Raw genomic sequence first — 24071 nt, 5'->3', positions numbered from 1 at the left:
AAGGGTAGCAAAGATGGATGGTGCCCTCTGGTGGTCACTCTCAACAGAGATGGGTACAGTGGACCCCTCTGCCCCAGCCATTGCTCTTAAGTGTGGGTGGATGTGTTGCAATCTACCTACACTTGGGTTTACCTACTAAACCTATCTAGTAGTTGTAGTCAGGGTGTGCTACTCCCTTTGCTCTACAACACTAAGTTCAGTAGAACTTAAGTATATCTAATCTTGTTTTATATGTACCTATAGGTACCTATGTGATCTTTCAATTGGTAACCAAGAGATTACAATAGTAAAACACAGCAAGCTCAAATCCAACCGCTGCTCACCAATGTGAGAAGTTGGCCTGGTATATTATGCTCACTAGTTAAAGTGATCACCTTGTACCATACCAAGCAACCCTTATGGTGTGGTTGTAAGTCAACCTTTTCGGACTAGCTGCCCTAGTGGTAGCGTAGGCTAAGCAGTCTTTGAGGCTAAACTCGTGAAGCGTGTTAAGCAGGCTGTTTTAACAAATGTAACTCCCCTTTATACCAATGAAAGGACACCACACAGATATATATTGAAAATATATATGTATTTATTTCTCAAAGTATCCCCTAGACTCTTTATGAGCACAGGAGCACAAATCGTTAAACAAGAATACGTTAGAATACACAGAAGTTGCACTTTATATGGATAGGCCCTGGTGGCCGCTCAAACCATATACTAAAATAGTGGTATAAGTACCACGAACAGAAAAGGGAAAAGGCCTAGGGCCTCTAGAAACGCTGGGCCTACAAGGAGCTAACTTTAGTTAGTGACCAGGAGGTCCACGGGTTGCGTGTCCAGAGCAAATAGTCACACGCGTGCTCCCATAGGTTTTCAATGGGTGCGTAAAAGTTACAAAGTTACTGCAAAAAGGATCTTCCGGATGGACTATGAACTCAAGATTGGAAACACAGACACTAGAGATGATTCTCTACACTTGGGCACCGGAGTGCCAGCTTTACCACACCCACAGGAAGCGGGTGCATAGGCCTCGAAGTGCGTCGGGTTTCTTCTATCTGTTCAGTGGAGCCTGTGGACAAAGATGCTGCAGGCGGTCGGTCCGGAAGAGATACGGTGGATCCAAGAGTGGATCGGAGTTGTTGAAGGCCTGTAAGCAGAGGGGACAGTGTTCACAGTCACTAGCCAGTGACCAGCGTGGCACCTGGTGGGTACCAGGCGATGTCGGGTGCAAACAGGAAGAAAGGTGTAGCTTGTCTCTGCAGCCACGTGGTCCCTGAAGGACAACGATGTCCAGGAGTCGGTTCACAAGCTGTCCTACACACGCTCTCGCTGTCGGCGCTGTCGGCGACTTGATCGAAGCAAACAAGCCTTGGCAAAAGCAATTGTTGTGGAAAACGAAATAAGCTGATGGCTCTGACCAGCAAGGTCAGAGGGACTGCTCCTTTGGAGGGGAGCAAGGGCCAGTCTGGAGCAACCAGACCAGTGTTGTATTTCTTGAAGTTCGTCGCCAAGATGGCCACTAGCCAGCGGGCCAGCAACCGGTTAGGCGCGTCGAGTGGCAAAATGCAGAAGGGCCCCACGCAGATCGTGGAGATGCTGGAGGGCTCACCTTTGGTGCAGATGCTGCTCGAGGGTTGGGCTTCTCAGATCCCAAAGCACAACTTGGAGGGAGCCACGGTTGTTGCACTTGCAGCTTGTCATGGTCGTTTCAAGATGGCTGGCTCCACGTGTCTCGTTGCCTCCACGGGTCTCTCTTTTTCAGGGACTTTGGATCGGGCGGTGAGAGGTCTGGAGGTCCAGGTCTTGTCAGTCTCTGGGCTCGGGCTCTGGCGGGAGGCGGCGGCAAAGCAGACGTTGATTCGCTGGATGGTGCTTGCGTTAGCAAGGTGGTCAATCCCTGACCACAGGGGAGATTGGCTTCAGTCCTCTGTGCGGCAGAGCGTCGAAGTTCCCGTCTTCTTCTTAGTTTCAAGTTGATTCCAGGATGTCTAAAGTCTTAGGACACAGCTCCTACCTTTATTCGGATTCTAGGGGCCGGACTACCTGCTAGGTCCCTCCCTGGGTGGGACCAGGAAGGGGGGTGGTTACACCCCCAATCCTTTGTCCAGATCGCCCCAGGCACGGGACTGGTGTGCCCCAGGACCGGATTGAACTGGCATATGCACCGAGGCTCCTTGTGAGCCTCAGGCATGTCTGGTTCCTTTCAAGCCCTACCTGACCAATACACAAAATCCTGTCTGGGGTGGTGCACGCACCTCCCCTGGCAGGAAACCCTTTGTCCACACCTCCCAAGCTGGAAGGACTCCCAGCAGCAGGAGGGCAGACTTGTGTCTGTGGTGGCAGCATCCATTTTGTGGAGCTGAGGCTATGTCTGATTTTACCTGGGTTTCAAGTACTGTACATGTCGTGTCCCTCTAGAAGGGTGGAATGCTAACCCCGTCGCCAGAATTGGCGAGGGGTTAGTATTCCAATTCGTATGACACCTTACTCGACATGTTTTGATAAAGCCAAACCAAAGATAGCATTTAACCACGAGGTTCATAATGCACTTAAGAGTATATGGTATGACGATATCTGGAAACAGTAGAAGGAAGTGGTTCCGACCACTGCAGACAGGCTCAGCTCATGCCAGAGCACCATCTCACATGGAACCAAGCACTCTGCCTTCAGGATTGTTAAGGCCTGCCATAGGAGTGACTTATAGGTTAACATGTGTCCCATTTAAGGTTAGGTATAGGTATACTACACCTAAGTAAGAGGTGGTTACACCAACTTACCCCAGCTGAGTGATCAGCCAGTTGTGTCAAATTTGTTAGGCCAGGCCAGGGGTGGCACAATACATGCTTCAGCCCCTGGTAGGCCTTAGATACACCAATGCCCTGGGTACCTAGTGTACACTGGTACAGGGGCTCACAGGGTGATCCACTTCTAATTGGTTATGCACCTAGGGTGCATGGAGTCCATTTTAGAGTGAGAGCAGACAGGCTGAGACCCTGAATGGCAGGATCTCAGGCCTACTAAGTCGAAAAACCAGCTAGACACTAGGCAAAAATTTGGGGGTAACCATAGTCAGATATCCACCTTCCTACAATAGTAGTTCGCATTTTACACATTCCTCAATTTCTACAAATAGATTTTGCTTTATTTTCATATTGGGACTCCACATTAGAAATTGAAAAGGCTGCCTTAGAAACATTGCCCCAGTATTTGGGGTGTCATATTGCAGCATGTGTTTATGTGATGTTTTTGTTGCTACTACATCCCTGTCAGCATCAACACTCTATTTCCAAATTCTTCCACTAAACTAAACTGCTCTTTCTGGTATTTTGGAATAGCCTGCTACATCAGCATTCTCCTTTAGATATAATGGCTATACATATATTTAGCAAGTGAGTTAGCACTTTAGCCAAACGTCTACAAGTATTACTTCTACGGATGTAAGCTACAATACCAAACCTCAATGCAAATTTTTCCCTTCAGTCACCTCAATATTGATTGAGACTTTGTAAATCATATCAGGGCTTAATAATACATAATTGAGGTGATTTTAGACTTATGGATTATTATATCTGGAAGTAAAACAATTTCTTAATAGACTGTATTCTATCTAAGAAGTCCATAGGCAGTTCTGTACGCCTTTACATCCTTGGCATCTATATATCAAGTCCATGTACCATTGCAGCTAATCTTGACACCTGCTTAACAATGTGATGTAACATGCTGCAACTTCACTGTATTAAGATGCCACATTCAGTTTGTTTTTTTTTACTTTATTTTTTATTTTTTTCACTGAAAAGCAAAATTTACAGATGGGAAAAGAAGTTCTTAATGCAAGAAGTGGGACCAATAGCAAGCATACAAGTACATCAGTGGACAATAAGTAATGTTGCAGGCTTTCCAATAATAAACACAGACTCACATCACCATTATCGACCTGTAAGTACATATGTCTAAACCCCCATAGTCCTGGCTCCGGATGTAAGGTAAAAAGGCAGTTATTAAGGGCCTGATCCTGACCTCCCAGGAAACAGAGTGAGGGCTTCCCCTTTTACGGCTAGATCCAGCTTGTAATACTTCAGCCATGGGGACCAAATTCTCCGGAATTTACGTAGGCATCCCCTCGCTTCATAAACCACTTTCTCCACCGCCATGTAGAGATCCATATTCGACTTCCACTCCATAAGTGCAGGAAGGTGTTGCGCCCCCCAGTACTTTGGCTGTGTCCCTTTTGGCCACCACTAACCCAAGATTGGCCAGCAAGAGCCTGTAGCGTGGCAGGTCGATATCTGTGGGAATACCTAGGAGTAAGAATTTCACATCCAGCCCTAGGCTCCCCCCTAGTATTTTGTTCAGTTCACCCATGATCGTGTGCCAGTAAGTTTGAATGTGGCTGCATTCCCAGAGAGTATGAATGTATGTGGCGTGCTCCACCCGGCATCTGAGACAGGCAGGGTCTCCCACCCTCCCCATCTTGTGTAGACGTTCCCTACCAAACTAGACCCTGTGGAGGATCTTATGCTGTATTAGGCGCAACCTGAGTTTGATCGCTACTTCACGCGGGTGCATGAGGGCCGCTTCCCAGTCTATATCCTCAAGTGGCCCAGTGGTGAGTTCCCACATTGCGCGAAGCGGACCAAGATTGTCAGGCATGTTATTGATTTGCGTTTGTATGTCAGGGATATCGCTTGGGTCGGGATCTCCCTTCAAGGGGGGCATACTCTGGCAGCGTCATACCGTCCAGCCCTTCCGCTTGCCAGGCATGTTGCCACATTCAGTTTTATCATCAAGTCCCAATTACACAGTTATTGCCTTGTCAGTATCAAATGTAGATTTAATTTTAAGTATATACACAGTAAATTGGTCAAGCTAATGTTGTGGGTCTAAGGGTGTAAGGTTACAGAACTGCAGAGTCACCTGCATAGCATACAGATCTCATCTACTATACACTTTTTTCTGTATGGAAATATTGCATCTTGAGTAACTTAATACAAATGCTGCAAGTACCTAAAAACATAGAGCACATCCAAAATGCACTCCTATCCACTTTATCACCATATTCATCTAAACAGTGAACCAAAGCTCCTTCACCAACCCCAAAGCAAGATAACCTGATTTGACTCCCTGATCATGTTTGGAAAAGTGCTTGTGGAAGCCTGTCTGCTCTGTAACTATCATATTTTTCCATCCCTTTAAATATATGGTTTACCACTTACATCGAAAAGGCAAAATAATTGTATATGCAGAATTATCTTATTGAATATTGAAATAAAAAAAGAATGTATAGCAATTAGGCTTAATCTGCAAGATTCAATATCACCAGAGGTGACATGAAAGTATTATTAATTGGACAATAAAAATTTGCTAAATCTTAGACACACGAGTTTGATTCATGAGCTCTCGAGGTTTTTAGAGACAGTATTTTTCTGTCAATTAGTTTAAAAGTAACGTGCTTAGCTCTTGCAATCATGCAGTGTTTATTATTATCATGCACACAATGTCCCTAATTAACCCTTCCTAAACCTTTTGAGGATTAATGCTTAGCATTTACTTTTGAGTATTCAGGGAAACTAGGAACTGCGGACTAGCGTTTTAGAGAATTCAACAATATAATTTTCTGTCCAAAGCGAGTGCTCTTTGAGCTCGTTTTTAAATTCTATGGTTTCTTTTTTTGAGTTTCCTATGCACTTTAATGACATTTTTCTATTCCTCACTATGCCACAATTGATTGAGAGAATTTCCTAATATTTCTTTTCTCAATTTACTTAACTGGCAGAATTTTAGCATCTGACTTATGAATGAAAGACCAATATCAGCATTGTAATTTTCATACATTTGCCCAATATGTTGCAAACTTTGCTTCACAATCAATAGTTTACAAATACACGATCTACCAGTAATTTAAAAATACACTATGTAATAGAATTATCACTGCTTTCAATACATTTTATTTGCACCGCCCTCATCCATTTCGTCTAGGGGTAATACTTACTGTTGAACTTCTCTGCAGGTCCTGTTTCCTCTTACTGCAATAGTCTTCTCAACCTTTTGAGTATGACAAAAAGACGTCTAGCCAACTTTCAATAGAGCCCTTCACCATTTACAATTTGAAGTTTTTGGACCTTTCCATTACTGGACAAATAATAACAATAATTTTTATTATAGCTATTATAAGGAAAATAATAATACTTTTCTTTTCAAATAACATATTAGACTGGAGGGTTCATCATTCCTAAATACCAGATGTTACAATCACCCATTTAAAGATTGTTAATGTATCAACAGCAGAAGAATGAATGCCTTTTCTGTCCCTAGAATTCATCATCTTCAGACCAGATCCAATGTCTAAACAGTGTCCAACTAGTTTACAATCTTTGATCGATAAATTAACCAGTAGGATTTCCTTTCAATGTAAAATTTAGTGTAAGATCACCTAGGAGACCTCACTTCGAAAAATAAATAAGTTCCAATGGTGCAGTTAGAATTTGTTTCCTTCTTTGGTCTGTCCCGACTGTCCTGACTTGGGGCACCTTTGACCTGGATCATTAAGGAAGTGCCTGCTCTCCGTAACTTGGATCTAGGTCCCACATGACACAACCAATGCAATGACCTGTACCAGATATTCAGGACAGCCACAACTATGTCAATGAGTTCCATTTACATTAATTGTACTACACTTTTCCCATTGTTGTAAGGGTAACCTAACGCTATTGCATGTATTCAATATCTTTAAAGCTAAATCTAAATTTCTTGAAAAACAGAATAAAGCCACTAATAACAACCATAAACAACTGCTTCACATCATAAAAGCACAGACATCTAACACCAGAACAGCACATTTATGGCAGCAGATTGATGCACTAAAATTACAGGTTGTTTTCATAGGAAATCCAAAACATAAGAAATGGAACCTCGTACACTTCCCTTTTAGTGCATTATGACGTCAGTAGCGCCAAGCCAAATAGACCATCCAACCTCTGATTCTCTTTGTCTACTCTCAACATTGACTCAGCTTAATAAAATGTTTGCCTCCACAAAGTCATTTAGTGGCCAACTGCATCCTCTATTGCCAATCCTAGAAAAAGCACTGTCCTCGTCTCAGAAGTTCATTGGAGGCAGTTCATTGGTCGAATTCTTCTTTGAACCAAGGAGCAGTACCTAATCCAGTTTCTCAGTAGGTTGAGGGGACAAGGTGTTATTGCTTCCTTGGACCCATGTTTTTTAAGAGCCCTGTGCTCATGCAGCCATCATTATTTTTAAGATTTCGAAGCAAAACGGCCTTCTTTATTAATGGAGATAGGGATAACACAGCTAATTCCTCTAAATAATGCCCGATACCGCGATCTACTATGTTTGTACTTTCTCTACAGAACAATTCTTTATCCCTACTTCTAACCCCAAGAGTCCACAATCTCACACATCCTCATTCTAGACCCACACATCATTTGGAATATGCTGCCCTTCTCTACTGCATGTATGTCCTGCAAGAGCTCACAATTAATCCCTCGGCGATCCTCACTAACTCGTCCAAAATTTACATCATATTTTACAACGGAAGAGCACGATGGTCTTATCGTCTTATGCATTTTGCACATAATAATCAGGAACATATTGAACAAAAATATTATAAAGGCCCAAAAACAGTTTTTTAATTGTTTCTCATGGCCGATGCTACGTTAAGGCATCACAGATATCTGCCTTATGCTGCCACAGCAAATGGTCACCTGAGGGCACCAGTTCACAAAAAATGACCCAAAGATTTCTCTATTGTTGGAAAATTGAAGTACCAAAAGAGGTTGATTTTGTCTCAGCTGCTAAAACATTTTTGTCTACATTATGTTCTGCTTCTTTGTGGCTCAAATTTAAACTTGAATGGAACTGGGATTCAGACCTGTTATCTCTGTTGATTGTGTTTTCAGGTGGATATAATGTAGGGTACGCGATGAGGAACGTACCTCAAAAGGTGGCACAGTACATTGAAAGGCGAGATGGTGGAGTCCCTGCTAGTCCCAACAACGTTATCATCTCATGGGGATCTACCCGGGCTATTCTGGTAAGTAGACCTCGCCCCCCACCCAAGGATTTGTCCAGAAATATGGGTTGGTGGATAAGGAAAGATAGACTTATGGGGGCAGCATAGCAAATTTTATTTATTGCTAATCTTGCATTCCCTGGTATAAGCAAAAAAGTATGCAGCAATGACGCAAAGAGGCACCAGCTCAGAGAGAGAGCGAAATATGACTGAAGGTTTCTGTTCTTGAAAGATCTAACTTGAATCATTGGTCGCTGATCGCGGGACCTTCAAAGAAGTTCCATATTAGTGGATAAAGCTGTTAAAAAAACAAAAAATCCAAAATTCAATGAAAAAATTGTATTGATTGTAAATAAAGACAAACTTGCAACACTGAATTTCACAGTCAGGGACACTTCTCTCACAAAGTTTGCAAAGTCTTAGATCAAAGCAAAAGAAGAAAAGAAATGGAATTTGGCTGTCACTAAGATTGACAAGAGCCTCCTTTATTCAGGGTTGGGAATAATGAATAAAGGTTTGAGTTTGGGCATAAGTGCCAAAGGATACAAGTGTGAGTGCAAGTTATGAGCTTAAGTGCTAAAGAGAGATAATAAATCACCGGCACAAGAAAAGCTCCACAGAAATCTGGGTGCATAAGGTGCGCTGTTGGAATGCCTGCAAAGTACACCCTTTAATAAAAGGGACACATCACTTCCTATCATTTGTGACAAGAATATGACAAATCTCTGAGAAGTTCCTTGATAAAATCACAGAATTCTGAGGTAAATTGTGATATCCTTTTTAAAGCATGGCTGGTGGTAGTTTAGTTTTTTATAATACATAGTCACACAAACATCCTTCACTGCTCCCATTTTAAAATCTTTGGTCTCTTACTCCTTCTCATCAAATACAAATTATGTTTGCAGACAACATTTAATAAAACTTGATTTGGTTCTGTGAATATACACACAGAACAAGAATCAACCAGTAATTTCTTGCAAACACATACTTCTAACCAGTTTGGTGTAAGTCGGTTTTAAAGGTACTTTTGTGCGCACCATATGAATGTATGTATTTATGTGAGTATGCATGTATGTTTATAGTATTTCTATATCACAAATCTAGCCAAAAGGCAGCAAAGCTCTGTACATGGTCATAATCAAGCATAAATTAAATGAGTAATAGGAGAGGGAAGCTGGGGTGTGGAAGGTTGAAGCATTGTGATATAATATTCTTTTAAACTGTGCATTTCCAACTCTTTCCTAAATTTGAGCAGCACCGGGGTGGGCATGATTGATACAGGGATGTTGTTACTGACCCTGCATGCATAGATGGAAAAGGCCTGCTGCATTTGTTTTATTTTTACACTTCCTCCTTATCTGCAGTCTAATGGTGTCCTGGCTGTGGATGTGCAGAGATGGTGAGCTTGTATGCGAGATAAGCGGGGATGCTGGTTGTGATGGCTTTATAATGATGTAACTGGTTTTGAAGATGGCACAGGCCCACAGGTGGAGCAAAAAGAGTTCCATCAGCATGAGGGTCATGGATCATATTTCTTAAGGTGATTGATGGGACGCGCTTGGGCATATAAGATACCCTTAAGGGATGCCAGTGTGAAGTCTTGGGGGCGCATGGAGCAGAGCATTGCCACATCCATATTTGAGAGTACAAGAGCTTGAACAGTAGTTCTAAAGTTGCTTTCTTGAAGAAATGATTTGATTTTCTAGAGGAGAGAGCTGGTACTAGGCCGTCTTTGGCAATGTGTTTCTTGAGGGTGAGGTTGTTGTCCAAGGTGAATCCAGGTGACTTGGTATTCGGTGAAAGTTGGGGGTTCAAATCTGTCAGGGTTCATGTCATTCAGCCAGGTTTGTACTGTATCATGCTTGATTTTCTTGGTTGGGTTGAGATCCAGGTAGGCGCTAGACATCCAAGACTAGATCTTGTGCAAGTAATGTTTAAGGCATTGAATGTATGACATAGAGGAGACTTTCAAGTAGAGTTGTGTATCATAGGCACATTGCTAAATCTTGATTAAGTCTGGGTGACATTTATATTATGCTGATGTAATTTGTGTAGTTTCAGAAATTGCGTGTAGCGCTTGTTATGCAAGATTCCCGATAAAAACTTAAAGAAATGTGTGCCATTTGCAATAAAAATGTTCCACAAATGCACAGGAAAAATAGAACACAAGCAGCTGCTGTTCTCTGTGGTTTGTTTAAATGTGTCCTTGCACTACAAATTGAGGCAGGGATGCATCTTGCGCTAAAATATAGCACAAAATGACAGATTTGCATATTAAATAAAATAGGGGCCTATTACGATGTCAGGCGGATTTGCCTCAGTCTCGGTGTGAGAACCGACCGACCATAGGTCTGCAGTTCCGCACCCCCTATTACGATGGTGCATGGAGCGGTCACCATATTCCCATTTCTCTATGGGAGCTTGTGCCGCTGTCGGAAACCGACCACAGCTCACGCTCCCCACAGAGAAATGTGAGTTTCTGTGAATCCCTGCACCGCGTGTCAGGCACCTTATGGTGCTGGCAACGCAGTGCAGGGATTTACAGAGGAGCACCAGGCCCCCAACTGCAGGCTGCTGAGGAATGGGGGCCTTGCTAGGTGCCCCCTAAGTCACTTCCCGACAGTCTTTCCATGTTGAAGAGCCCAACATGGAAAGCCTGTCTGAAACCGCCATCATAATCCTGATGGGGCAAACACAGTCCTGAAGGGATTATTTGCAGCCTCCTACTGGCCAATGGGCTCCTTTTGACCATCGAATTCCAGCCGGATTGACTAGGCGGTTTGAATTCAGACCATCGTAATCATAATACGGCGGTTGGAATTCAAACCAAGGATGTCAGTCGGTAAGCCTCCGATGAGCAGTCAGAGCCTTACTGACCAATATCCTATTTAGGCCTAAGTATCATTTTGCATAATTTTGCCTAATTATGTGAAAGCGAATTTCACACACATCTAGTATTGATGCTGTTTTCTGTGAGTATAGTTTCAGGACCACATAAGACAGTATGGAACCCTCAGGAACTCCACAGGTAATAGGGATCCTTTGTAAATTTAAGGCGCCTCTGTGAACATACTGATGTTGGTTGGAAATGTAGGGGAGAACTAGTGAAGGACATTGCCAGTGAATCTCATTTGAGACTCCAGACTGCGCCTGAGGGTGAGATGGTTTACTGTGTCGTAGGCAGCTCAAAGGAGCAGCACACAGGAGTCATGTACATCTGTGGTCAAGAGGGTATCATTTATAATGTGTAAGGTAGTGGTCTCCATAGTGCATCATGATCTGAAACCAAACTGGTAGTCACGCAGGAGATGATTAGCATTGATGTGATCTTGAAGTTTACCATTGGCTGTTTTTTTACCAATGATCTTTCCGATGAATGGTAGGTGAGTGGTGGGCCAGCTGTGTTTGGTCAAAATATAAAAAAAATATATAGTCAAACAAAAATATTGTTGCTAGAATATCAAGATGTCCAAAGTATCCTGGACATAAATATCGAAGGTAAGAATATCTTTTTAAGGGTTGTCTTGTGTTTAATGTTGCCGTTAAAATTATATTTACCACAAATATCACTGTGCACAATATCATTTTATTTTGAGTGTTTTATGGTTTTATGTTGTATATACAAATTGTTTTATCTCAATTTTTAATGTTAAATTTTCATTTTTATTTTATTATTGTGAAAAGTTATATATATAATCTTATTTTTAAATAACTCACTTTTAAAAAAAAATATTTAAAAGGGTAAAAGGGGGTGTTGGATGTTAGGGAAAAATAGTAGGGACATTTTAAAAGTATGTTTTTAGTAGTCTTAATTTTATGTGAATATTTAAGGAATGCATTATATTTGATATAATGGTTGCTTAATTTGTAATTGAATATTTCATGTTTTAAATTGCATGAGAATTTTATTTGCAGAATTATGTTTTATAAATTGTTTTTAATATGAAACTTGATTATGCATTTTTAAAAAATGTATGTTCTGATGTATTATGTTATATGCTATATATATTTTTTTTATCAATTTTATGTATAATCTATTAAAATTTAAATACGTCTTTTATTAATTATTGATTTGTGTTTTAAATATTTTTTGTGTAGTCAGTTTTTTGTGATTGGTTTTTAATGGAACATGTAAAATAATTATGTTCAATTATTCATTGTCGTGTTTATATGGTTTTAGTTTTTTTTTGTGAATTCATTTTTAATAATTTTTTAAAAATCAATTGTTTTTAGAATATTGAAATATTTATCTTAGAATTAGAAATAATGTGCATCTTATTTTGAAATATTAATTTTTTTTAAATTTCATGTTTGAAACATAATCACATTAAAAATATTGTTTTAAAAAAAATAGTTTTATGTTTGGAATAAATGTTTTTTATTTTTCTAAAATTAATGATACATTATATATGCTTAATTCAATACATTTGTGTGAACTGGGTGAGCTAAAGAATGATGCTGGATTAAACCCAGATCAATTGACTGGGGGTGAGTGCTTGCAATGTTCAACACTCCGTCCATCATCCCCTTTGGTTTTGCTTTGTTCGCCCTAAGTTGGCAACAGCTGTGTCGGAACTGGGGTGGCAAAGTGAGCTAAAGAGTGATGATGGATGCATACAGCTGTGTCGGAACTGGGGTGGCAAAGTGAGCTAAAGAGTGATGATGGATTCAACCACAGATCTGTGACTGGGGAGGAGTGTTTGAAAAGTTACAGCACTCCTTCCATCATTTCCTTGTATTTGCTTTGTTCGCTTTAAGTTGGCAGGGTATGCCCGGACGTGGGTCCCTTGCTCACTTTGCCACTGGATTCAAGCTAGCCTGGATGATGAGGGCTGTTAGCCCGAAACCGGTCATAGGATGCTTTTTTCTGGTCCAGGGAAGACATGGCTTGGCAGTTCGGTCTGGACTGTTCCCATGAGGCACAGGGTCAAGACTGATTTGCATATAGCTGTGTCTGAACTGGGGTGGCAAAGTGAGCTAAAGAATGATGTTGGATTCAACCCAGATTTGTGACTGGGGGTGAGTGTTTGAAATGTTTCAGCGCTCCATCCATCAGCTCCTTGTATTTACTTTGTTTACCCTAAGTTGGTAGGTGTTGGCAAGTGGGTTATTGGTAGGGGCAAATATAGGTCTGCCACTGGCAATAAGGCCACTAACACATGATAGGACCCATCATAGGTCTTAGAAAATGATTCCTATGCTCAACCCTTGGTAACGTGGCTGCGAACAGACAGGCTTAACTTCAAAGACAGGTATGTAAAGCATTTAAAAACACCATTTCAGTAAATAATTAGGACACAACACAAAATAAAAATCCAACACCAATTTATAAAAATATGTAATATTTTTATCTTTTAAATGACACCAAAACGAAAAAAAATCCACTGTAGGGAACCAGAGATATGAGTTTTTAAAGATTAGTCAATTTCTAGTGCTTAGAAACCAACAGTGCCCCTTTTAGTCATTTCGTTTTCTCTGACAGGGACACACCTTTAGAAACTGTCCTGTATGGAGAATATCTCACCACTGTGCAGTGCCTTCTCCAGAAGGTTGGGTCCAGTTAGAAATCCTTCCTGAAGTTCTGCTTGCGGGTCCCAAAGTATCCAACACACAGTCCAAGGGTCTGGAATCTCCAAGAGGGTCCTTGAAAGTGTGAAACTTCAATTCCGCAATCCACTTGAACAAAACCCTTTCAAATCCACTGGTACTCCAGGCTGGGGATTCTTTGTGGGGATGTCCAGGTGAGCTCTGTTAACCTGTAGCTTGCAGGGAGTCTACTTCTTAGTCCTTTTGTAGCAAGGTAATCCACAGGGCTGCAGTTTTCAGATGGTGCAGTTTTCAGAGGTCAGGCCTTAGAAGTCTTTGAACAGCAGAACTTCGCAGCAGGGCACGTCGTGCTTCAGTAAGTTTCAAGCAGCAGATCTGGAGGGCTCTGCCCCTCTCAGATACTTATTCAAAATTCTCTGGGTCAAGCCACAGGTCACCTCTGACCAATGAAAGCAGTGTAACTCCTCATAGTGATGACCACATCCTGCAGAGTGTGGCATTTTGTTGTCCCAGAGTGCATCATTCTTCCAAATCCATAATGGCTGATTTTCCAGCAAGGAGGTAAGAGCTGGCTAAACACACCCCCTGGGATGGCTTATTTCCATGGACTCTCCCCCTACCATCTGCACATACCTTCCTTAAACCTAGCCCTGACTCCTGGTCAAGAGTGTCAGAGTGAAACTGAAACCCAGGTCTCCCCTCTGTCTTTGAAGAGCATAGTTTACGACTCCACCTCCTGGCCTGGCATACCTATAGACCAGCACACTGCCCTCCCAGCAGAGTGGTCCTTTATCACCTCTTCAAAGCAGCATGGCTAATCCACTTAACTCTGACCAATCAGGGCAGACCACTGGAAGGCTGAATTTGGACTTACAAACAAGAAAGTCTTATAACTTCTTGTATGAACACTTTAGGAGAAATTCAACAATATAATATTGTTGGATTTACTACTACCATTCTGGGAAGTCTTTGAATGGTCCAGCTAGTCCTCTCCAATCAATATTTATTAATCATTAACTTCCTACCATGTTAACCTATGGGCCATGGGGTTTGCAATGGGGGAAATGACTTGGGCCAGTCTTCTAGCACCAGGGCTTATACAAACATATTTTATAAGTATTTCCCTAATTTCTACAGGACCCTCCACCCCCTGTGCATCTAGGGGAGACTTTAGGGGTTTTGAATCTGTAGAAATATTGCAGATTCTCCTTTTACTGTGTTTCTAGTATCAAAGTCGAATTTGACCAGCAATTTACTGTTTCAAAGCAGTCCTGGCACCCAGTGCTACTTTTAAACTGACCTCAGGCTTCAGCACTGCACACATGCTAGTGCAGAAAAAGCTGCTGGCCTCTAAACTGCCATACCCCAGGGTACTGGGGACTTCTAGGTAGTTTCAATCCCCTGCCCTATTATATACTAGGGGCTTATGGGGTAGGTCATGCCAATTACAGGGGTACCCCACCATACCATAGTGTAACCTAGTGAATGTTGGGTGTTTTAACTGTGTTCTAATGTGTTCCTTTCAGCTTGGCACTGGCCCTGCGTCTGGTTAGGCAGAGCCCAGGGTCAGTCAGAGTCAGTTACCACCAGTTCCAATCAGCAAAAAGTTGGGGGGTGCCCAGGGCACAGGATGACTTTGCTACATAGCCCACCCCCAAACAAAAGGTGATGGGTTACTAACCTACACCCTGGTAGTCCTCATCAGCTAAGTGGAAAAACTTGGAAAGTCCATCTGCATTTGCATGGGCAACCCCAGGTCTGTGTTCCACTGTAAAGTCCATTCCCTGTAGGGAAATGGACCACCTTAACAGCTTGGGGTTCTCCCCTCTCATCTGCATGAGCCACCTGAGAGGTCTGTGGTCAGTTTGAACATGAAAGTGAGTCCCAAACCAATATGGTCTCAACTTTTTCAGTGACCACACCACAGCAAAAGCCTCTCTCTCAATGGCACTCCACCTCTGCTCTCTGGGAAGAAGCCTCCTACTAATAAAGGCAACTGGCTAATCAAGGCCCCCTTCATTTAGCTGTGACAACACTGCCCCAATCCCATGCTCCATGCATCAGTCTGAACTACAAATTCTTTTGTGTAGTCAGGGGCCAGTAACACTGGTGCTGAACACATAGCAGATTTCAGAGTGTCAAAAGCCTTCTGACACTCTGAGGTCCAAATCACTTTTGGGCCTCTTTTTAGAAGGAAGTTCTGTTAGGGGCCCCACAATTTTGAACAAACCTTCTATAGTACCCTGTCAGTCCAAGGAATGCCCTGCCCTGAGTCTGGGTAACAGGAACTGTCCAATCCAAAATAGTTTGGATTTTAGCTTGGAGAGGCTGTACATGGCCCCCACCTACCAGGTGGGCCAGGGACATCACAGAACTCTGCCCTATTTGGCACTTGCTTGCCTTAATAGTCAGGCCTGCTTGCTGCATGGCCTGAAGCACTTCCCGTAGGTGGTTTAAGTGATCCCCCCAGGTAGAACTGTATACAGCTATATCATCCAGGTAAGCTGCACTGAACTGTTCCAACCCAGACAAGACCCTGTTCACCAACCTTTGGAAGGTGGCAGGTGCATTCTTTAATCCAAAGGGCATTACCTTGAACTGATAATGTCCCTCTGGTGTGGAGAATGCTGACCTCTCCTTTGCTCCATCAGTGAGGGCAATCTGCCAGTAACCTGAAATCAAATCAAAAGTACTCAGGTACTTAGCAGCCCCTAACTTATCAATGAGGTCATCAGCTCTAGGTATAGGGTGAGCGTCAGTCTTTGTGACTGCATTCAAACCTCTGTAGTCCACACAGAACCTTAACTCCTTGGGTCCCTCCTGAGTATTAGGTTTAGGTACCAGCACCACTGGACTGGCCCATGGACTCTCAGACGGTTCAATTATCCCCAGTTCCAGCATCTTAGCAACCTCAGCTTTAATGCTGGCTCTGACATGCTCAGACAACCTGTACAGTTTATTTTTGACAGGTAGGCTGTCACCAGTGCCAATGTGGTGCACACACCACTCAGTGATGCCTGGGGTCAAAGAGGACAGGCCAGTAAACTGCTCCAGCACTTGCTTACAGTCTCTGTGCTGCTGGTCTGTCAATTTGGGAGAGAGTACAACTCCCTCCACTGACCCATCTTGCACATTAGTGGAGAGGAGGTTGGGCACAGGCTCTGTTTCCTCCTCCACACCCTCTCCAGTGACCAGTAACATGGTCATGTCTGCCCTGTCATGGTGGGCTTTCAATCTATTCACATTCAGGCCCCTGTGAGGGTTCCTGGGGGTGCCAAGGTCAACCAAATAAGTAACCTCACCCTTCTTTTCTAAGATTGGATAGGGCCCACTCCACTTGTCACGGAGGGCCCTGGGAGCCACAGGCTCCAACACCCACACCAACTGTCCTGGACTATACTCAGGCATAGTAGCCTTCTGATCCTACCAGTGCTTCATGAGCTCCAGGCTGGCCTCCAGTTTCCTGTTTGCCTTGTACATGGACTCTGACATTCTAGATCTCAGGCTTAGCACATAATCAAGCACATTGTCCTGTGCTTCCTTAAGAGGCTTCTCTAAAGACTCTCTTAGCAGGCTCAATGGCCCCCTCACGGGGTGTCCAAACACCAACTCAAAGGGACTGAAACCAACCCCTTTCTGTGGCACCTCCCTGTAGACAAACAGTAAGCAAGGGTGGAGAACATCTTATCTCCTCCTGAGTTTCTCTGACAACCCATTTATCATGCCCTTCAGGGTTTTGTTGAATCTCTCAACAAGACCATTTCCTTGTGGGTGATAGGGGGTGGTGAACTTGTAGTTGACACCACACTCATCCCACATAGCAGTCAGATAGCTGGACAGGAAGTTCGTGCCCCTATCTGACACCACCTCTTTTGGAAAACCCACTCTGGTGAACACACCAAGCAGTGCTCTAGCCACAGCAGGAGCATCAATGGTTCTAAGAGGTATGGCTTCAGGGTACCTAGTGGCGTGGTCAACTACCACTAAGATATACCTATTCCCTGATGCAGTAGGTGGGTCCAGGGGACCAACAATGTCCATCCCCACCCTTTCAAAAGGAACCCCAACCACTGGCAGTGGTATTAGGGGAGCCTTTGTCTTGCCCCCTGCCTTGCCACTGGCCTGACAGTTGACACAGGAGCTGCAAAACTCCTTTCCCTTTTCAGACATAAGGGGCCAGTAGAAATGGTTCACCAACCGGTTCCATGTCTTTGTCTGTCCCAAATTCCTGCCAAGGGGATATCATGACCCAAAGTCAGGATGAACTCTCTGTACTTCTGGGGCACCACCAACCTCCTGATGGTCCCCTCCTCGAGGTTTCTGGCCTCAGTATAAAGCAGTCCATCTTCCCAGTAGAGTTTGTGAAACCCACGGTCATCCCCCTCCTCTTGCTTAGAAGCAATCCACCTCAAGCACTCAAGGGTGGGACAGTCACGCTGTCCCTGACTGAACTCCTCTCTGGAGGGTCCACCTGCACCTGTCAGTTCTGCCAAATCTGACAGCTCTGGCAGGGATGGAGTCCCTCCCTCAGTGGCCAGATCCTCCCCATCAGGGTTAGATTCTTCCTGCACCTCTGGAGTTCCCTGGGCTGGCTCACCAGGCCCAGTGCCCTTGGATGCTTGGACCTTTGTTCCAGAGTCCAAGTGTCCAGCCCCTCCTTTCTGGCTAGTCTGTGACCTAGTCACAGCACATACCCACTCAGGGAGCTCCAATATTTTCATATGGAGTCCTCTCTCCACCTCTGACTACACAGAGGCTTCAAGATCATTGCCCAGGAAACACTGGACTGGGAGCACCTTTGACACAGCTACCTTCATAGGGCCTGTCACACCTCCCCATTCCAAATCCACCACAGCCATAGGATGGAGTTTGGTAGTGCTGTCTGCATATGTCACCTGGTGAAACTCACCAGGTAGCAACCTCTCTGGAGGCACCAGTTCATCCAGGACCATAGTTACACTAGCCCCAGTGTCTCGGATAGCCTCAACCTCAGCCCCATTCACTATAGGCCTCTGCCTGTACTTGTCCATGTTTGGAGGTAAGGCAGCAAGGGTTGCAATATTCACCCCACCCAGGGACACTAAGGTTGCTTCCACCACCTGACTACCCCTCTCTGGGGCACCACTCTCCACCCCTACACTGACACTGGCAATCCCTGTGGATGGCCCCTTAGGGGGGAGCTTCTTGGCGCAGACAGCATCTCCCTGTTTGTGCCCTGGCTGGTTACAGTCAAAGCACTTACCCACCTTTGAGGGATCAAAGAACCTACCATTCTTTCCCTAATACCCCCTCCCTTTGAATTTGGGTTGGCTCGGGGCCCCCCCTCCTTGTGCAGGTTTTTGTGGTTCTTTGGAGGACTCTTGGTTTTGACCTTCCTTTCCCTGGGCTTTCCCCTGGGGAGGGACCTGTCCTCCTTTCTTCTGGTCACCCCCCCGGTGCTGAATGGAAACCCGGGTTCTCACCCACTCATCAGCTGCTTCTCCCAGCTCTTTGGGGTCTGTCAGCTTAGAGTCCACTAGATCCTGGCGTAACTTCTCTTCTGCGCAATGAGTCAAAATATGTTCTTTCAAAAACAAATTATACAATCCCTCATATGAGCCAACTGTGTTACCAACAATCCAGCCTTCCAGTGCCTTCACTGAAATATCCACAAAGTCTACCCAAGACTTTGAACTCAATTTCTGGGTGCCTCTAAACTTCACCCTGTACTGCTCTGGAGTCAGACGAAATCTCTTGACTAAGCATGCCTTCATCTGCTGATATGATTCTGCATCCTCTCCCTTCAGGGTCAGGAGCCTATCCCTCCCAGCTACTGGAATCAACTCCCACAGGAGTGCACCCCAATACCTAGAGTGGACCCTACTCATTTTAAGGGCCCTCTCAAAAGCTGCTAGCCACTTGTCAATGTCATCCCCCTCAGTGTACTTAGGTACTATGCCCTTGGGAAGTTTAGGTTCAAATCTACCACCCCTGGACATCTCCACATCTTCTTCACTTTCGCTGCCACCATTCCTCTTCTCCTCCTCCCTCTCCCATCTTCTCTTAGCCAGTTCGAATTTCTCCTTCTCCAAGGCAATCAGCTCTAATTGAGCCTGAAGCTGTCTCTCTGCAAGGGACAATAGTGGTACCTGAGTAAGGGACCCTTCCCCCCTCCCACCACCTGGAATCATATGGCTAACAATAGAAAAAATGGAAGAGGCATCATCCTCACCTCCCTCTGGGGTGAGGTTGGGGGGCTCACCCTCGACACCCCCTTGCGTCTCCTCAGCTACCCCAGCCCAGGCCATTAGGGACTTAAGCAACGCTGTCTTCTTAATGTTGTTGGAAGCAGGCAGCCCCCTACACCTACACTGTACCCTAAGATCACCCACTGCGAACTGGGACAGTTTAGCCAGGTCCAGCTCCATGGTTGCCTAGTTTTGGGTCACAAAAAACTAGGCACAAAGGACTTAAAACAATTTGGAAAAATCAAAACAATGGATTAAAAAGAGTTTAGTCCAAATTCCAAAAATCAAACTCAAAAGTTTTGTTCTAAGACAATTTAGAGGATTTTTATAATCTTAAATCATTCACTGAAAGGTGTACTTTTTAAATGCAAGTCCTCATCCACACCGCTGAGCACCAAATGTTGGAAAGTGGGTTATTGGTAGGGGCAAGTGTAGGTCTGCCACTGGCAATAAGGCCACTAACACATGATAGGACCCAGCATAGGTCTTACAAAATTATTCCTATGCTCAACCCTTGGTAACGTGGTTGCGAACAGACAGGCTTAACTTCAAAGACAGGTATGTAAAGCATTTAAAAACACAATTTCAGTAAATAATTAAGACACAACACAAAATAAAAATCCAACACCAATTTATAAAAATATGTAATATTTTTATCTTTTAAATGACACCAAAACGAAAAAAAATCCACTGTAGTGAACCAGAGATATGAATTTTTAAAGATTAGTCACTTTCTCGTGCTTAGAAACCAACAGTGCCCCTTTTAGTCATTTCGTTTTCTCTGACAGGGACACACCTTTAGAAACTGTTCTGTGTGGAGAATATCTCACCACTGTGTAGTGCCTTCTCCAGAAGGTTGGGTACAGTTAGAAATCCTTCCTGAAGTTCTGCTTGCGGATCCCAAAGTATCCAACACACAGTCCAATGGTCTGGAATCTCCAAGAGGGTCCTAGAAAGTGTGAAACTTCAATTCCGCAATCCACTTGAACAAAACCCTTTCAAGTCCACTGGTACTCCAGGCTGGGGATTCTTTGTGGGGATGTCCAGGTGAGCTCTGTTAACCTGTAGCTTACTGGGAGTCTACTTCTCAGTCCTTTTGTAGCAAGGTAATCCACAGGGCTGCAGTTTTCAGATGGTGCAGTTTTCAGAGGTCAGGCCTTGGAAGTCTTTGCACAGCAGAACTTCGCAGCAGGGCACGTCTTGTTTCAGTAAGTTTCAAGCAGCAGATCTGGAGGGCTCTGCCCCTCTCAGATACTTATTCAAAATTCTCTGGGTCAAGCCACAGGTCACCTCTGACCAATGAAAGCAGGGTAACTCCTCATAGTGATGACCCCATCCTGCAGAGTGTGGCATTTTGTTGTCCCAGAGTGCATCATTCTTCCAAATCCATAATGGCTGATTTTCCAGCAAGGAGGTAAGAGCTGGCTAAACACACACCCTGGGATGGCTTATTTCCATGGACTCTCCCTCTACCATCTGCACATACCTTCCTTAAACCTAGCCCTGACTCCTGGTCAAGAGTGTCAGAGTGAAACTGAAACCCAGGCCTCCCCTCTGTCTTTGAAGAGCATAGTTTACGACTCCACCTCCTGGCCTGGCATACCTATAGACCAGCACACTGCCCTCCCAGCAGAGTGGTCCTTTATCACCTCTTCAAAGCAGCTTGGCTAATCCACTTAACTCTGACCAATCAGGGCAGACCACTGGAAGGCTGAATTTGGACTTACAAACAAGAAAGTCTTATAACTTCTTGTATGTACACTTTAGGAGAAATTCAACAATATAATATTGTTGGATTTACTACTACCAATCTGGGAAGTCTTTGAATGGTCCGGCTAGTCCTCTCCTATCAATATTTATTAATCATTAACTTCCTACCATGTTAACCTATAGGCCATGGGGTTTGCAATGGGGAAAATTACTTGGGCCAGTCTTCTAGCACCAGGGCTTATAAAAACATATTTTATAAGTATTTCCCTAATTTCTACAGGACCCCCCACCCTCTGTGCAACTAGGGGAAACTTTAGGGGTTCTGAATCTGTAGAAATATTGCAGATTCTCCTTTTACTGTGTTTCTAGTATCAAAGTCGAATTTGACCAGCAATTTACAGTTTCCAAGCAGTCCTGGCACCCAGTGCTGCTTTTAAACTGACCTCAGGCTTCAGCACTGCACACATGCTAGTGCAGAAAAAGCTGCTGGCCTCTAAACTGCCATACCCCAGGGTACTGGGGACTTCTAGGTAGTTTCAATCCCCTGCCCTATTATATACTAGGGGCTTATGGGGTAGGTCATGCCAATTACAGGGGTACCCCACCATACCATAGTGTACCCTAGTGAATGTTGGGTGTTTTAACTGTGTTCTAATGTGTTCCTTTCAGCTTGGCACTGGCCCTGGGCCTGGTTAGGCAGAGCCCAGGGTCAGTCAAAGTCTGTTACCACCAGTTCCAGTCAGCAAAAAGTTGGGGGGTGCCCAGGGCACAGGATGACTTTGCAACAGTAGGGTATGCCTAGACGTGGGTCCCTTGCTCACTTTGCCAACGGATTCAAGCTAACCTGGCTGATGAGGGCTGTTAGCCCGAAACCGGTCCCAGGATGCTTGTTTCTGGTCCAGGGAAGACATGGCTTGGCAGTTCGGTCTGGGCTGTTCCCATGAGGCACAAAGTCAAGACTGATTTGCAAATAGCTGTGTCTGAACTGGGGTGACAAAGTGAGCTAAAGAATGAGGATGGATTCAACCTAGATCTGTGACTTTTGCTGAGTATTTGAAAAGTTTCAGCACTCCACCCATCATCTCCTTGTATTTGCTTTGTTCGCTCTAAGTTGGCAAGGTATGCCCAGACATGGGTCCCTTGCTCACTTTGCCGCTGGATTCAAGCTAGCCTGGCTGATGAGGGCTGTTAACCCGAAACTGGTCCCAGGATTCTTGTTTCTGGTCCAGGGAAGACATGGCTTGGCAGTTGGGTCTGGACTGTTCCCATGAGGCACAAAGTCAAGACTGATTTGCAAATAGCCGTGTCTGAACTGGGGTGGCAAAGTGAGCTAAAGAATGATGATGGATTCAACCCAGATCTGTGACTGGGGGTGAGTGTTTGAAAAGTTTCAACACTCCGTCCATCATCTCCTTGTATTTGCTTTGTTCACCCTAAGTTGGCAGGGTATGCCCAGACGTGGGTCCCTTGCTCAGTTTGCACTGGATTCAAGCTAGCTTGGCTGATGAGGGCTATTAGCCCGAAACTGGTCCCAAGATGCTTGTTTCTGTTCCAGGAGAGACTTGGCTGGCCGGTCGGTCTGGACTGCTCCCATGAGGCACAGGGTCAAGACTGATTTGCATATAGCGGTGTCTGAACTGGGGTGGCAAAGTGAGCTAAAGAGTGATGATGGATTCAACCAAGATCTGTGAATGGGCGGTGAGTGTTTGAAAAGTTTCAGCACTCCGTCCATCATCTCCTTGTATTTGCTTGGTTCGCCCTAAGTTGGCAGGGTATGCCCAGAAGTGGGTCCCTTGCTCACTTTGCCACTGGATTCAAGCTAGCCTGGCTGATGAGGGCTGGTAGCCCTAAACCAGTCCCAGGATGCTTGTTTCTAGTCCAGGGAAGACATGGCGTGGCAGTTCGGTCTGGACTGTTCCCATGAGGCACAGGGTCAAGACTGATTTGCATATAGTTGTGTCTGAACTGGGGTAGCAAAGTGAGCTAAAGAATGATGATGGATTCAACCCATATCTGTGACTGGGGGTGAGTGTTTGAAAAGTTTCAGCACTCCCTCCATCATCTCCTTGAATTTACATAATTATGTTTCTCATATACATTTGCTACACATACATGTTTTTATTTTTTCAGGTTTAATATACTTTTTTAGTATATATTATAAATAGTACTATATTATAATAGCGTTTTTCATAGTACTATTTACATTATACTTACCTAATCATTTATTTTTTCTTAATACATTTTTTAGATATTGTTTGGCTGATGGCCTGCAGCCGCAGGTAGCAGGCACTGCCCCCTTCCCTTCTGGGCTGAGCAATGGCTAATCTTGGTACCAATATACTGGTTTATGCCAATGGATTCAAAGTCGGCTAGACAGGCTGGACCCCCTAAATAACCACTAATCTAATTTCCAGATAATTTGATTGCTTCAGACAAATTATGAACCATCCCTAAACCGAGACCTACAATATTTGGGGGAGAAGTAGTATTGTTTTCTCTTTCACTGGTTCTATGCTCGGGTGTATTAGTTGTAATGAGTTTAGCCGGACTAGGGGGCATATTAGCAATGGACG

General features: G+C 44.1%; 1 protein-coding gene across 5 annotated transcripts in view; it reads left to right on the top strand.

Moving 5' to 3' along the window:
• The window catches only part of LOC146830404 (alanine aminotransferase 2-like), a 250388-nt gene that overhangs the window by 198903 nt on the left and 27414 nt on the right, over positions 1-24071 (top strand). For all 5 annotated transcript variants that reach the window (XM_085604581.1, XM_085604578.1, XM_085604577.1 and 2 more), the window contains one exon: positions 7902-8035. In XM_085604581.1, coding sequence (XP_085460707.1) covers positions 7925-8035 — 111 coding nt within the window. In that variant the 5' untranslated portion in view covers positions 7902-7924. The remainder of the gene's footprint in view (positions 1-7901; positions 8036-24071) is intronic.

This window comes from Triturus cristatus, chromosome 5_1 (assembly GCF_964204655.1).
Source record: "Triturus cristatus chromosome 5_1, aTriCri1.1, whole genome shotgun sequence".
Classification (NCBI taxonomy): domain Eukaryota; kingdom Metazoa; phylum Chordata; class Amphibia; order Caudata; family Salamandridae; genus Triturus; species Triturus cristatus.
The sequence above is the reverse complement of the archived record's forward strand: the minus strand, read 5'-3'. Positions and strand labels throughout refer to the sequence as shown.